This window comes from Myotis lucifugus, unplaced genomic scaffold (genome assembly GCF_000147115.1).
Source record: "Myotis lucifugus unplaced genomic scaffold, Myoluc2.0 scaffold_282, whole genome shotgun sequence".
NCBI lineage: Eukaryota > Metazoa > Chordata > Mammalia > Chiroptera > Vespertilionidae > Myotis > Myotis lucifugus.
Window position 1 is genome coordinate 299357 of NW_005871330.1, and position 16857 is coordinate 316213.

Genomic DNA, 16857 nt, shown 5'->3' on the forward strand with positions numbered 1-16857 from the left:
TTTTATTATTCTTTTTCCCATGTGAAAGCCCAAATACTACCTTGGTTAGCAAACCCAGAGTCTTGTATTCATCAGCACCACAGATGAAATGACTGAATTACGTCCTTCATTTTTGAAGTCAGTGCCTATGCCTGGTTATGCCCCGAGGGCTAAGTCTATGAAGATCAGAGGCCCAATCCTTGACCTTGAAAAACCGACAATGTAGTGAGGACAACAGACAATCCCAGTAAGTGGGGTGAGTGCTGAGAGGCCTGGAAGGACGGAAGGAGCTGTGTCGGCAGTCTTCCCAGCAGATTACCACTAAAGCCAGGGATTGAGAACAAGTTAATCCAGCTACAAAGGAAAAGAAAAAGAAAAGAGGGTCCATAGCAAAAAGATGAGTAACCCAGTTAAAAATGGGCAAAGAATCCACGAGGCAGCATGAGTCAGTACTTACTCCTTTTTATGGCTGAATAACACTGCCTTCGACGGATATGCCACATTTTATCTATCCATTCATCGGTTTCTCATTTTTGGCTGAGTCTTGCGCCTATGAACATTTGTGTACAAGCTCTTGAGTGGGTATATATTTTCATTTTTCTTAGGTATCTACTTAGGGGTGGAATTCCCAGGTCATTTGGTAACTCTTCTGTTTAACATGGAGAAACTGCCGGACTGTTTTCCAAAGTGGCTGCATCAAGTCCCACCAGCAGTGTGTGAGGACTCCGATTTCTCTGCATCCTTACCAACACTTGTTATTATCTGCCTTTTTAATGACAGCCAGGCTGGGGGTGTGACGGGATCTCCCTGTCGTTTGGTATGCTCTTTGCAGGTGACTAAACATGTTGAGCATCTTTCATGTGCTTATCAGCAGGTTGTATATCTTTGGAGAAATGTCTATTCGTATCCTTTGCCCATTTTTAACTGGTTGTTCATCTTTTTTTGCTATGGCCCTCTTTTCTTTTCCTTTTTAGCTGGATTAACTTGTTCTCAGTCCCTGGCTTTGGCGTTAATCCGATGGGAAGGCTGCTGAGTCAGCTCCCTGCATCCTTCGACCTCTCAGCACGCTCACCCCACTTACTGGGATTGTCTGTTGCCTTCACTCCATTGTTTCTCTTTCTCTCTCTACCTAAATATTAATAAAAACATATCCTTGGGTGAGGATTGTTTAAAGAGGCAGTGAGAGTGCTGGCTGGCGTGGCTCAGTGGTTGAGCATCGACCTATGAGCCAGGAGGTCACAGTCTGATTCCTGGTCAGGGCACATGCCCGGGTTTCTGGCTCGATCCCCAGTAGAGGGCATGCAGGAGGCAGCCGATCAATGATTCTCTCTCATCATTGATATTTCTCTCTCTCTCTCCCTCTCCCTTCCTCTCTGAAATCAATAAAAATGTATTTTTAAAAAATAAAAAGGTATTGAGAGTAAAAGAGCAGATGGGGGAAGAAGGTTACTTCAGAGAAGTGGCGTGTGCTAGGACACAGGAGGAGAAACCAAAGTTGGCCCTGGCAGGTGTGGTTCGGTGGTTGGAGAGTTGGCCCACGCAACAACGGGTCTCGGGTTCCCAGTCAAGGGCATATACCTGGGTTGCAGGCTCATCCTAGTCAGGGCCTGTGCAGCAGGCAACCAACTGATGTGTCTCTCTCACATGCATTTCTCTCTCTCTCTCTCTCTCTCTCTCTCTCTTTCTCTTTCTCTCTCTCTTTCTCCCCCCTTTCCTCCCTCCCTTCCACTTTATCTAAACAAAAAAAAAATTAAAGGAAAAAAATATCCTCAGGTGAGGATTAACAAAACAAAAAAGAAAGAGAGAAGCAGAGCTGCATCCTCTGACAGCATGATGCATGTGAAGAAGTGGCGAGAACGCAGCTGGGACGCAGGCTGAGGCCCGGGCACAAAGGACCCCGTGAGCAAAGCTGAGGTGCATGACACAGCAAAGGTGATGAAACGCCTACAAGAGGTCTTCACCAGCAGCTTCAGACCCAACTGGCCAGAAAAATTACCGCCCCCGGAGCCGCTATGGAGAATGGACCGGGGCACCCCAAGGGCTGAGGGGGGCCTGATTTGTGGAGCTAGCACGGCCTCCAGTTTTCAGCCCTCAGAGCAGTAGCTTCTGAGCAACTTTCAAAAGAGAATTTGGACCCAGAGGTTTGTACCACTTCTTCCCCTTCACCTTTTTCATCCATCCCCCACCCCCACCCTCTGCCAACCATCAGTTTGGTCTCTACCTCTGAGTTTGTTTCTGCTGTGTTTCATTGGTTCTTTTGTTTGTTTTGTTTGCTTTTAGATTTCACCTATAAGTGGCAAAACAAGTCATGGATATAATGTACAGCATAGGGGAAATAGTCAATATTATTGTAATAACTGTGTATGGTGACAGATGGCTACTAGACTCCTGTGGCAATCACACTGTAAGGAATTGAAATGTCCAATCGCTATGTTGTACACCTGAAAATAATATAATATTGTATGTCCACGATACTTTAATAAAAGTAACCAAACAAAATAAATCAAGAGAATTTCCACCCAGCTCCGTGAAACAAACCTTTGCTTGGCTCTAGGACTCGGCAAAGATAAAAGAAATGCTTAAGCCAGCGGTTCTCAACCTGTGGGTTGCGACCCCTTTGGCGGTCAAACGACCCTTTCACAGGGGTCGCCTGAGACCATCCTGCATATCAGATATTTACATTATGAGTCATAACAGTAGCAACATTACAGTTATGAAGTAGCAAAGAAAATAATTTTATGGTTGGGTCACAACATGAGGAACTGTATTTAAAGGGCCAGAAGGTTGAGAACCACTGGTTAAGCCGTTTCAGCAGCCTCTTGCATTTCATCTCTCCTGCCAAACAGCCTTTCCCTCCTCACAAGAACCTCTTCTGGGGGCAGCTGGGCAGCCAGGCAGCCAGGCAGCCAGAGGCCCATTAGACCCAGGTAAGAAGCAATTAAGACTAATTAGCCCCGTCTGAGTAGCAGCAACCATGACGCAGCAGTTCCCCAGTAAACCAGCACTGGCCAGCTTTACTCACTTTAACCAGTAGAACCTGTGTCCTGGAAACCCCCCAAAAGTGCTCTACAGCAGTGATGGCGAACCTTTTGAGCTCGGCGTGTCAGCATTTTGATAAAACCTAACTTAACTCTGGTGCCATGTCACATATGGAAATTTTTTGATATTTGCAACCATAGTAAAACAAAGACTTATATTTTTGATATTTATTTTATATATTTAAATGCCATTTAACAAAGAAAATTCAACCAAAAAAATGGGTTCGTGTGTCACCTCTGACACGCGTGTCAGAGGCTCACCATCACCGCTCTACAGTCTTGCTACTCAAAGTGTGGGCCCAACACCAGCAGCTCCTGGGAACTTGTTAGAAATGCAGATGCCCAGGCCAAACCCAGTCCTTCTGAATCATGAGTCTCCATCTAAGAAGATGCTCAGTGAGCTGTGCCCACCTGAAGACCTTGACCACAGTCAACCAGGTAGTCTTGTACCGTGACCTTGGAGGGACCCATGGAAACAGGACTCTCCCACCCCAGCAGCCCCCCATAAAAAACCCAGTTAACTGGCAGCTCTCAACTGGAATGATCCCCACAACATATAGGACAAACGCTCCATGAACAGAGTGTATCCAAGGCACCGGCTACCTCACTGGAGCCCCGGGAGACTTGCAGAGATTCTGCAACTTGCCCAGGCCTCTCAGGCAGGAGGGGCTGAGGCAGGATTTGAACTCAGAGCTGCCACTCGTGCCCTGCACTGGACCGCCCGCATGGGGAGAGAGAGAGTTTCTGCCCCACCCTTGAATGTGGTCTGGGCAGTCCCCACTGGGGTATCTGCAGGGCTCACATCTGGCCCACAAACCAAACCGCACAAGGCACGCAGCATCCCTTGGAACCAATAAAGTGCCTCGAGATGTGGAGGCCACGTTCCCACTGTTTTCCTAACACCGTTGGTATCTAGCAAGTCCATCCCAGGCTCGCTCTCTGCTATTGTGTTCACACAGCAGTCAAGACCCTGGGCCCACCACGCCCATGCACTCACCACTCTGCCCCAGCATTTCTTCCTCCATAGCCTGGTCCTGGCCCAGGGTCTGAGTCCCTCCTCCACCCCCTGATCAAGGCACCCTCTGGGCAAAGAAGAACAGCAGATACCACTCTTCTAGACCTGCTTTTTACCACCTCATATCTCTGTCCTCACATTAAACAGACTCAAAGGAGGTCTATTCCAAAGCCTGTGTTCTTTCCTTGACCCTGAATACCCTCTTTAAAAAAAGAAAAAGAAGCCCTGGCCAGTGTGGTTCAGTTAGTTGAGAGTTGTTCCATACACTGGAAGGTCATAGGTTCGATTCCCAGTCAGGGCACATAGCTAGGTTTCAGGTTCAATCCCCAGTCAGGGCGTGTACGGGAGGCAGCTGATCAATGTCTCTCTCTCTCTCTTTCTCCCTTGCCCTCTCTCTAAAAATCAATGAGCATGTCCTTGTGTAAGGATTTAAAAAAATAAACTAACTGCCCAGATGGGTGGCTCAGTGGTTGAACGTTCACCTATGAACCAGGAGGTCACAGTTTGATTCCCACTCAGGGCACATACCTGGGTTGTGGGCTTGATCCCCAGTGTAGGGAATGCAGAAGGCAGCTAATCAATGATACTCTCTCATCATTAATGTTTCTATCTGTCTCTCTCCCTTCCTCTCTGAAATCAATTTTAAAAAATAGATAAAAATTTAAAAAAGAAAAAAAAAGAAACTAAATCCAATCTAATTCCAGGATTGCAAACTTAAAAACTCCTTAGGGTGCTCAAATGCTCTGCTGCTCAAATTGTGGCCTAAAGAGCAGCACACCAGCACCAGCGTCATATGGGACTCAGTAAGAAATGGCAGCGTCTCGGCCTCACTCCAGACCTACTGCAGCAGAATCTGCATTTTAACAGGAACCCCACGTGACCCGCATGCACATTAATGTCTGAGAGGCGCCAAGCTTCGTGGCCTACGCTAATGCTGTAATGTTGTTCAGGTAGGTTCCATGTGCCCACACCAGGAGACAGGCCCCGGGTACTCCAATCCTTTAGTAATACGAAGACATGACACTGAGTACCAGATCAGATTTTGTGTTGAGTCTATCCTTGGTTATCGAAAATGCAACACGGTTTTATTTTTCACGCGAAGCACAACAAAGGCTTGCAGCTATTTATCAAGAAAGCACTTGCTCAGTGAGAGCAGTAGCCTCCAAGTTCCTATTGCTGTTTCTAAATTATCTGCAATCAAAAACAAATGCCTCGATGACACCCTTCCATGAGCCACTGCTAAAATAAGGATCCTCTGTCTTGATAAAATGAGGACAAGGACTCATTTGTGTAGAATTTGTAAAGCATCATCTCTACAGAGTTTTTATAACTTAATTAGCCTTTTGTTGACTAATCCTGGAGTGCTCTGTGCATTTGACAAGCAAATGAGAAGGGAGGAGGAATTAAGGCATCCGAGAGAAAAAACGATGAATGCTAAATGTCTGGAAGGAATTTCATTCCAACAGAACATGCACGAAACTTAAGTCTAGAGAGGTAACCTGACAGTCACCTGGAGGGAACAACACATCTCCAAGGGCTCCCCCAAGAAGACCTGCTAACCTCAGCTCCAAGTCTTGGCTGTATCCTTCAAGCCTTGCAGGGAGCAGGGCATACAGTAGGTGGTCAAAGGTTGTGACAGATGTATTCACCTCAAGGAAAAAAATCCCAAGAAGTCTGGGATCAGGCCAAGTATTGGCCAACTATCTACAAGCATGTCCAGCAGTATGCAGATAAAGGGCAGCTTGTGGGAGGGCAGCTCTGACTTGAAGAGTAAGAGTTCATCCTGCCTGTCAGGAGCAAGGGCACCTGCCAAGGCCTGCACTGTGGCTTTAAGTCCTTGTAGCAGTGAACGTTTGTCAAACACGCAGGATCTCGGGCCTCCTCCTAGACCTACTGAGTCAGAATCTGCATCGAACAAGATCCATCAGATTAATTCTGAGAAGTCTTGCTCTAGAACAGCGGTTCTCAACCTGTGGGTCGCGACCCCTTTGGGGGTCGAACGACCCTTTCACAGGGGTCTCAACCTAAGACCATCGGAAAACACATATATAATTACATATTGTTTTTGTGATTAATCACTATGCTTTCATTATGTTCAATTTGTAACAATGAAAATACATCCTGCATATCAGATATTTACATGACGATTCATAACAGTAGCCAAATTACAGTTATGAAGTAGCAACGAAAATAATTTTATGGTTGGGGGTCACCACAACATGAAGAACTGTATTAAAGGGTCATGGCATTAGGAAGGTTGAGAACCACTACTCTAGAAGCATTGAAATCTGTATGAGAAGCACTGAGCAGCTACCCACAATTCTGTTAGGATACAGAACCATTCTGGTAAAATGCCAAGACTGAAATGAAATAGAGGAGACAGAGGGCATCCCCTGAGTACGAGTGGTCAGTAGAGCTGTCCGTCCATATGTATTCAGCTTGCTCCTTTTCTCCTTCTGGCACCCTAGGATTGAATTTTCCCACCCACTTAGAGTTAGGTGTGGCTGTGCTGTAGTCAATGAAATATGAGCACAAATGTCAGGTGTCACCTCTGAGCAGAAGCTTTAAGAACATGCTGTTTTAACATGGTCACTAGCAAGATCCTAGATACTGGTTGCTCCGTCATCCTGGGTCCCAGAAGGTCTTACAACCCTAACCCAACTTGCAACAGACTTGCAGCATGAGGAAGAAGCAAAACCGTGATGTTTTAACCACTGAGATGAGGGGTTTGTTATGACAGCAAGTCCTAACCCATCCTGACTGATACAGCCCATAAGCACACAATGCTGCCCGTTTTCAGGACATTTCTGTTACTCGAGCACTTCAGTACTTGAAGGTAGGACCTTTTAAACCCTAAAGAGCATTACTTCATTAGCCTCTTCACTCTTCAGACTTCACTCCATCTTATTTTCTCCTTTCCCCAGATTTCCTCACATAGTTATGCTTTTATCTTATTGTACCATATGCTTTTTGGTAAGCTGCTTTCGATTCTTTTTTTGCAACATGGTGATAGACATGGTGATAGCCAGACACACCAGACTTGGCTCCCAATGAATTTTGGCTGTTTCCAAAAAAAATCCAATCCACCCCTCGAAAGACAAAGATTTGCTGTTGCTAAGGATATTTAAAAGAACGGGGCCCTGGGCCAGCAAGTGTTTCTTCCACCTGTTCTTCCCACAAAAGGATACGTACAGAATGCATGGCACACACAGTCCCTACTTTTAGAAAGCAACTCATTCCTGGACACACCATCTCTTTTTGCCTCGTCAAAGGCAAACCCTGAACTGTACTAACTCCATTAAAACACTTAAGCATGGTTGACCAACAGTTTATATGTTTCCAATTCAGTTCCATTATAGAGACGGAGCCCCTCCTGCATGCCTGACCTTGTGCTGCTCACAGGTGAACCGCATTTTAACAGCTCGTGTTCTGTGAGAAGCAACGCTGCCTGGGGACCCTGGGCACACAGCTCCTCCATCAGATGCTTCCGGAGTCATTCCCACAACTGGAATTGCTGGATCAGAGCGCACGTGCGTGCTACATTTTAAGGTATACTTCCAGATTTCCCCTGAGGGGGCATATGACGATTTTCCTACACCCTTGCCAATACTCATTCGTTTCTTTTTGGCAGTTTTTATTAAAGCTATCTTTTCAAAAATTTGCAATTCTCTGATTACTAGTGACACTGCATGTGCTGGTGACTTTGTATATCTTTTATTATAAAGTGTCTACCCAAGCTCTTTGCCATTCTTGTACTGGTGTGTTCCTTTGTTTTAAAAATAATTTATAAAAGCACTTTCAGCATTAAAGATACTGACTTTTGCCCAATTTTTATTTGCTTTTTACATCATTTTTTTTCAAGGAAGAGATCTCTGGTGGCCGAATGAATGGTTCACCAACGAGGAAAGTCCAGCAGGAAAAAGTGCATTGCAACTGATCTGCCAGAGGTGAGGCCCCGCTAGCCCCCCTCCCCGCTCCAGTTCATCCACCTTCTAGTAGATTTCAAATCCATCCACTTCTCACCATCTCACGTCCACCGCCCTGCTCCAAGCCTCCTGACGGGTCTGGCTTCCCTTCCAGCCCTCTTCAAATCCACTCTCCACACTTCCATCAAACCAAAGGCTTCTGCTGCACTTAGGAAACTATCTACCAACCACTCTAAAGAAAGGTTAATTATGTAATGTAATAGAGGTGCTAAACATGGCTGTAATGGCAATCATTTACGATATATAAGTGTATCAAATTAACACCTCAACTTTACCCAATGCTACTAGTATATGTCAAATATATTCAATTTAAAAAATTATTAGGTGCTTGAAACATACAGCCATGGCGAGAGTATTTACACCCCTGAAATTGACAAAAGCTACAAATTGGGACTTCCCTCTCTCCACCTTCAACCCCCCCTCCCCCACCCCCCCAGCTGGTTAAACATTTACCAGCACAACAGTGGAGGCGGAAGAATACCTGTCCTTCCAAAAATTGCTCAGCAGAGGAGAGAGTGCCAGACGAAGGGACCCTTCCGACAGGAGACTGTCTCTGGCAATCGCACGGACAGAAAAGAGAAACGCACACAGGGGGGAGGCAGCCCAGCAGATGCCCAAATGACATTGAGGAGCAACTAGACCCTTGGAAGGAAGTTTTTAGTTAAGTCCCCAGAACATAAATGCAGACCTGGGGAAAGGGCAAAAAAATCCCAAACTATTTGACAGGACATATCTCCCACCATGCAGAGTAGGGACTCAAAACATAAATTAAATCTGCCTGGTCGGTATGGCTTAGTGGTTGAGTGTTGACCTATGAACCAGAAGATCCTGGTTCGATTCCCAGTCAGGGCACAAGCCCCAGTTGCGGCTCGATCCCCAGGAGGGGGCGTGCAGGAGGCAGTCGATCAATGATTCTCTTTCATCACTGATGTTTCTCTCTCTCTCTTCCTCTCCCTTCCTCTCTGAAATCAATAAAAATATATTTAAAATATATGCATAAATTAAATTCTTATAGAAATATAAAGTGACATATATTGGGGGGTGGGGGAGACTATCCAACTTACCCCCTGCCCCAATCCATCCCAACCTCTCTTGCCCTTGCTCACCACTCTCTAACCATTCTGGAATAGTCTGGTCTCTCAAATATATCAAATACACTCTCCTCTTCAGGGTTATTTGCATTTGTAGTGCCTCTGCCTCAAATCATTTCTCCCCAGATACTCCCATGGCTGGCTCCTGTGCCTCAGTCAGGTCTCTGCTCAATGCCGCCACCTCCTTGGAGAAGCCTTCCCTGACAGTCTTACCAGCTCTTCCCCGCTCCTCCCACTCCATCGCAGTCCCCTGTTTTATTGGCCACATGCTCCCTTGAAATGACCTTATTTCTTCTTGCTCCTTTACCATCTACATCTTTCACGACTTCACCTCCAGCACCTACAGTGCTCACAGCCCATCAGAAGCACTCAATCAGAGATTGCTGGATGAAATGACTGTCCAACTTTTGGACAGGGACTGGCAAACTACATACAGCCGTAAGCTAAGAATGGCTGTGACATCTTTAGATGGTTGAAAACAAAGCACAAGAAGAAGACTTCAGGGCACATGAAAATTAAAGCAAATGCAAATTTCGGTGTCTATAAATAAAGTTTTATCGGAACACAACCACTCCCATTAACTCGGGGATCATCTGTGGCTGCTTCCACACTCCGAAGGCAGAGCTGAGTGCTGTGACAGGGACCATATGCGCGCTCTCACGGCTTCTCACCACCGCTGGCACCCCGCGAGTGACAGTGACGCAGCTGTGACTCGACTTTGTCTCCTGGGCGCGAAGCCTGAAATGTTTCCTGGCCTCTACAGAAAGTTTGCAGACGCAAGTGGAGAAGGAGAGGCTTTGAGGAGTGTGTCTGAGGGAGAACCGGCAAGGCTTGCTAACCCGAGGAAGCGGCGAGGAAGGGAGGAGGGCAGAGGGACAGTGTCAGGTGATGCAGTGGACAATAGATGCTGGTGACTTTCGCTCCAGCATGAAGAGTGGGGGGAGAAGGCAGTGAAGGGAGGATAGACCAAGTTCAGTTTCCACATGTGAAATCTGAGTACCTGGGATCCAGGCTGGATACCAGCTCAAGAAATGAGGCAAATTCAGTGAACCAGAAAGTTCCCCTAAAAACAACCTTTATCAGATGGTAGTCAGGAAAAACACTAAGTGTGAAAGGAGGAGGTGGGTGAGTCCCCGTGAGTCCACAGAAACCTCACACAATCCTACACCTGTTACATCTACACCTTCACAGTCCTGCAGGCTCTGGTCCGCCGAAGGACACGCCAGACCCCTGCTGGCCACCATTTCCACTTCTCTCCATAGGTATCGACGCCACCCCCGGAGCCTGGCCACGCAGGGAGAGAGGCAGACACTAATTGTGCAATGAAGTACAAGGGGATCAGTCCTGACGTTCTATTAGAAAGCTTGTCATGTGTCACCCTGCTGCTGTGAGTAATAAGAGAGCAATTTGGGAAAACAACGTCCCCTGGAGTGCCTGCTACATATCTTAATTCCGCCCCGGTCTTGTGGCTCAGTTGGTGGGCGTTGTCCCGTACACAGAAAGGTTGCCGGTTCGATTCCCAGTTGGGGTACATGCCTGGGTTGTGAGCTGGATCCCCAATAGGGGGCATTCGGGAGGTAGCCAATCAATGTTTCTCACATCGATGTTTTTCTCTCTCTCTCCCTTTCCCTCTAAAAATCAAAAAAAAAAAACAAAACAAAAAACAAAAAAAACAAGAAAAAGCCTAACACTGTACATGTATACAAGGCTCCCTGGTTTACCAAACATTTTCTTTCACCCGGGAAGTGGGGACCAGCCTCCACGTTCACAGGCGAAGTCAACCAGGCCATTAGGTAAAAGCTGGGCCCTTTCAGGCTGAGACGAGTACAGGAAGGCCAGCATCTCATTCATGCTTCTAAGTGGTAATAGACGTGGGACTCGGGTGGTGGTTAACATGTCACGGATTCCTGCCGACTTGTTGCCAGGGGAACTTTTCTGGAGATGCCCCAATCCACAGCATCTGTAAGCCCTGCCCACCGCTTCGCAGGCCTGTGGTGAGGCTGTCTGGACAGACGAGTATGCAAGGGAAGGCTCCTCCTGAACAGAGGTGGGCGGACGGGGCGGGGCCCAAGGTAGACGCGCAAACAGCAGGAGCTACAAATGAGGGCCACAGCCCCCCAAGTCAAAGGGCAGGATGACTTAGTGAAGTTGCTGAAAGCAGCACCCTGGTCTTCTAGGTCACGATTGCATTCTCCACGAGCCACCGGCCCTAATTACACCTTTTGTGAACAGAGCTGATGACCGCCTTAAAGATTATTGGCATGAGGGACAAGACCACACCCACATTAGGAAATGTTCCCATTACAGAAAGAAAGGCCCTGTACTAAAATCAATTTGTCAAACATCTACCAGATGTCAGGCGGCTCTGTGTCCATTAATAACCGGCATCAAATAGCTCCGACCTGAAAATGCTGGACTGGTATGTCACCGGGCCAGTGGACAGACCCAGGCGTTAGGGGCAGGAAAATCAGGTTGCAAATTCAGCTGCATCATTTACTGTGTGGCCTTTATGAAGAAATCCCTGGCATCTTGCAAAGTAAGAAACTCCGCCAAGGATGGCAATGGAGGATTTCCTAGCAGACGGCCAAGCCTCCTGCATTTCCCTCCCTCTGGAGGCCCTCTCCTCCGTCTGGCCTGGCACTGCTTCCTCTGGAATGGGTCATCTGTCCGGACTGCTTTCCCCCTAACCTTGTGAGTAGCGAGTCTGCAAAATGGTCCTCCTTGAGCCTGGCCTCCCTGAATCCACCTGTGTGCACCTCCCTCCCACACTGAATCTGAACTGGTCCTGTGGCTTCCTTGACTGAAGTGCCTTAAGAAGGCCGGACAATCTGAACTTTCGCATTTTTGGAGGCCAACCACCGTGTGAAACTTCAAGTGCCCCGCTGAAGTGAAAGGCCACGCTGAAGTGAAAGGCCACGTGGAAAGGCCCCGAAGAATGAGCCACCACGTGGAGAGAAAGGCCACACGGAAGAATACCCAGGCACCCTGTTGGAGGGTCCAGCCCAGGGAACACTCTAGGACTCCAGCTCCGGGCGCCATGTGCCTCCAGATGCATGGGAGACTCCAAGACAGACCAGCAGAAGAACCACCCAACGAGTCCTGTCAGCCCACAGAATGTGTGCGGTAACAATACACGGTTGTTCTGAGAACTAAGTTTTGGGGTGGCTTGTTGCATAGCAATTAGATAAAACATCGTTCCTTAGTTATCGATAGCACAGCCATCTCCCCCAGCTCCACCTCTCTCTCCCACAGCCAACCTCGTAAACTCTACAGCACAGTCACAACAGGGAAGAGAAAGCAGAGAGAAAGAGGCCAAGTTCAAGGGTGACTCTCTCCAATTGTCTAGTTCCTGGCAAACAGCATCCTATTCTGTTTGTACCTGAGGTCCAGACCTTCCAGCCAGCTCGTGGATTCCAGGAACAGCATGTAGGTCAAGGAAAGTTCGGTCGTGTTTGCATGCCAATCTTATTAACCCCAGAATTATTTCCCAAAGCTCTGGGGGCTTTTTCGGATGTCTTACAGTATCTGCCAGCTCCCTGACCTCTTATCTCCATTCCAGGTAAAAGCAGGCCACAAAAAATTCCTGGGCCAGGGTTAGGCCCTCCAGCTACTGAACTTGTCCAGCCATTGGGCCATGTCTGCCTCTCCAGCTCATCCCTGGGGATGGCGATCTGGGCCCCCTCCTCCATCTGTCCTTCCCAGAAGCTGTTCCTCAGCCTCCATGTACCCGGAAGTCTGGTGGCAACCTCCTCCCCTGCTAGGCCCCCGAGTCTATGGAGGTGATCTCGGGCCTGGCTTGGAGCTCACAGAATGTGCTTCTGCAGACTCCAGCCTCCTATCAGGCCTCCTTCATCACAGCTCCTCCTCAGCCATGTCTCTAATGTTAGAACAGTTCTTGACCCCCCCTCCCTCCTCATGGCTGACGAGACCCTCCAGAAGGATTTGTTCTGGCTGCTTTTACCTATGGGCCTTTACGCATCATAGGCAGCAGCTGTGGGTCTGATCTATAGGCCCCCTTCCTTTTCTGGGAGGAGCTGATCCCCTCCCCCTGGCGGCCCCTGGAAGGCTACCCCATCCTCTGAAGAGCCAGGATCCTTGGGGCCAGTCCTTAGTTCCACCACCAGGGCCCTCCACACTCCTCTGAAGTTTTTCTAGAGGCTGCCCCTTTCCTCGGAGTCTTGACCAAAGAGATTTCCCCAAGAACCAGGCTCAGAATCCACCAAACTGGCCGCTCCCCAAGGCCTGGCGGGCCGCCAGGGCAGATGTCAGCCCTCTCAGGGTTAACTCCCAGCTCCCCTTCATGGGCCATGCTTCCTGCAGAGCTGGGCTCTCAGTTCTCCTTTTTATTTTTCATATGAACAAGGAAGAAATCCTCGGGGAGTGTCCATTTTGCACATACTGCTCTCAACCCCTAGTGCCATCTTCCATCTTTCCTGCCTGGCCGGCGTGGCTCAGTGGTTGAGTGTCGACCTATGAACCAGGAGGTCACTCTTCAATTCCCAGTCAGGGCACATACCCGGGATGCAGGCTCGATCCCCAGTGTGGTGCGTGCAGAAGGCAGCCGATTGATGATTCTCTCTCTGATCGTTGATGTTTCTATCTCTCTCAATAAAAATATTATAATAATAATAAAAAGATGGAGTTTTCTGGTATCACTCTTTCCACCTGGGGTGGCGGTTACAGTGGAGGTGCCATTCTCAGCTGTGCACCCACCATCCCACTCCTCTCCTAAGAGGCTGGTGTTGCCCATTCTGTCTATACCGCTGTCTCCAAGAGCTCCCCTGGCCTTCTGAACTCCAGGCCCCAGCAAGCTCGGTGCCAGCCACCCCTTTGGCAAACATCCATGAGGTTTACCACTGTCAGGATCAGCGGGCTCCTTCTCTGGCTTTCTGGTCTCTGCACTAACTCTGAGCCTTGACACACATCTGGCTGGTGTTCCTCCAGGCTCGCGTTTCCATATGCTGGCCAGTCCACCCCCAGCAACTCCTCTGAGAGCTCTGCATTCCCCATAAGTCAGTCTGTCCTTGAGGACTCTCCCATCCCGAGGGGCTCTACTAGCATAGCCTCCATCCCTGGCCAGTCCTCAGCCCTCAAGCCCAGCCTGCTCCTGGATAAGGCTCACAGACACAAAGGGCCTGGGCTACAATCCTCTCTGTCAAAGCTGCATCACTTTGGCCCTGAAAAGTGCCAGGGCTCAGGGCGCAGACTCCCACTTCCACCCCCACCCCACCCCCTGCCTCCACCTGTGGGGAAATCAACTGGCTCTGAGGGAAATCAAGCTTCAGGGTTAGCGCGAGAGATGCTCCAAGTGGGAAGGAGCAACTGACCTCATTTCAGCCCCAGTATTTCAGCCTCCCCTCAGGGATGCTGTCGCCACCATGCCGACCTCCAGGGCTGCACTTGTCCTTTCCCACATGGATCCACACCCTTCCCTCACTGGCCTTTTAGGACAACTGAGCCCAGGCCGCCATGTTTAAAAGAGACACCGGCACAGAGGTAATTCTGAGCCACCTGAGCTGCTAAGCAAATATGCAAGCATTACTCCTTGGGCAATCCCCTCCCCCTCTCATACTCAGTTTGCTTGCCTGTAAAATGGGTATGGTGCCCGCCCCCCTTCACAGAGCTGTGAGGGGAACTGGCGACAGTGTATGTACCATGCCTAGCACCTAGTATTTCAGCCTAGTAGCTACTCCACAAATGAAAGGTCTTCTCATCAGAGCTGCGCACACAGAGGTCCTTCTGTCACAAGTCACGGTGGGAGTTGTCTGAAAAGCCCCTTAGGCACCAGAGATTTCCTAAGTATGTAAATACCACGGGATGTGGCGGACACACCCAAGACTGTCCCAGCAGATCATTCAGCTCGTCCCCTGGGTCTGGTCCACCCTCCCTTCCCGCCACTAAGAAATGCAGAGACACTCCATCTTACTAACGCAGGCTACACATCCACCAGCCTCGCCCCCACCCAAAACACAGCTGGCCGAGTCCAGCCGGGGACGCGCCTCCTCGCCAGACAGACATCCGACAGCCAAATGTCCACATCAGTATTTCCTGGAAAAGTGTGGCCACCAGAGGAACTCTAAAATAGGAGTCTCCCCGGGGCTTCGGAGCTAGAAAAAAGGGAGGGTCCAGGCCTTCATAGGAAACTATACTTGCTCACCCTCACACCCCAATCTGTGCACCTGAGCTTCTCCTACACTCACAGGTGCTCAAAAATACAGAACCAAGAGGGTTAGGAACATACTCTGCGGCCCGCCTGGGAGGGCGCCTCACAGCCTACATGCTCTCAAATGCTATTGCGTAATTCATTCAGGGGGACTTTGTGGTTTTGCTCTGGACCATGTGCCTCTATGAGGCCAGGCTCCATCTCTGATAAGGTTTCCACAGGATACTGCCCAGGTAAGCTCACCCTGTAACCATTGCACCTCTACCTTTCTTCTTTGCTTTCCTTTCTCTTCTTTCTGGAGCTGCACCGCAGCATTTTCTGTCAAAATTTGCTACTTTGTTCTTTGTGAAGTAGGTCAGGGCTAAATTACAAACAAATTCAGTCTCCATGATTTGGGCAGCCTTTTACCAGAACGTTCTGTATACCCACACAATGGCGGGGAACCGCTCATTTAATTACAACACTCCCGGGGTCAGACGGCCTTTTACTAAAGGAGATGTCCTATAAGGTCACCTCCCCCTCCCCCTCCCCCTCCTCCCTCCCTACCCCGACCCACCTCCGCCTCCAAGACTTTAGAAACTTCCGATCCCGCTCTGGCTGTGACCATGAGCTCAGCGATTAGAGGACGGAGAAACCTCCCAACTGTCACCCAGACAATAAGCAGCCAGTGGACTTGGCTCCACAGGTCCCCTGTAGCCCTGGGGTCAGGCCAGAACCCCAGGAACGAGCCACTTTCAGATTCTGAAGGGGAGGGGACGCTGGCTGGAGGCTGTGGCACCCCTGAGTCAAGCCTGCTGATGGGGGTCGGGCTGATGGCGAGATAGGCTCAGCTGACCAGCAAGTGGGCGGCCCGAGGCGGCCAGGCAGCCTGATCCGGGACAGCAAGACCGTCCACGGGTCTGCAGGCTCCGGGCTCCGGGATGCAGACGCGGGGCTGGGGGGACAAGTGGGTGCCACTTCCCAATCCCCAATACTTGGTGCATCTCCCGTAGACCGCTGGACTCAGCAGCCCTTCGCCGGCCCCTAGCACTGCCGGGAACGCGCCCGCCCTCCCGCTCCAGAACTCGCACACGCAACAAGTTCTCGCTTTCTCCGGGCGCCGCGATGTGCCGGGAGGCGCGGCACGGGGGGACGGACAGGGGGAGATCGCAGCGCTGCACGCACCCCAAGGGGCGCCCGCAGCCTTCACCATCCACAGGAGCGCGGAACTACGGATCGGGCGAGCAACGGCTGCCCCCGGGGCGCCCCTCGGATAGGGGCGGCTCCGGCAGCCCGGGTGCAGGCAACAGGTCTGCTAGCGCGCCAAGGACCGGAGCCCCAGACCTCCCCACCCCCGGCCCTCGCCCCTTACCTCCAGCAACTGCACATAGCTCGCTGGGAACCAGCCGCGGAGACCGTCCTCCTTCTCGCCTTCCCACCAGCCACCGTCCGGGACCTGCAGCAGCGTGATCAGCTCGCCCGCGGCAAAGCGCAGCCCCTGGCCGTGCCGCTCCCCGGAGAAGGGGTACAGGGTCCGGCAGCGGGCGCCGGACATGCCCTTGGCCGCCTTGGGCTCACAGCGCAGCCTGCATCCCTGCCGAGCCCC

At 50.0% G+C, this 16857-nt stretch overlaps 1 protein-coding gene across 2 annotated transcripts in view; it reads right to left on the reverse strand.

Annotated features, from left to right (window-relative positions):
• GAS7 (growth arrest specific 7) overlaps positions 1-16838 on the reverse strand; it is a 202546-nt gene extending 185708 nt beyond the window's left edge. The window contains exon 1 of one of the 2 annotated variants that reach the window (XM_006099724.3): positions 16624-16838. In XM_006099724.3, coding sequence (XP_006099786.1) covers positions 16624-16806 — 183 coding nt within the window. In that variant the 5' untranslated portion in view covers positions 16807-16838. The remainder of the gene's footprint in view (positions 1-16623) is intronic. The other variant, XM_023763358.1, reaches the window with a different exon arrangement.
• Between the last annotated feature and the right edge of the window lie 19 nt (positions 16839-16857).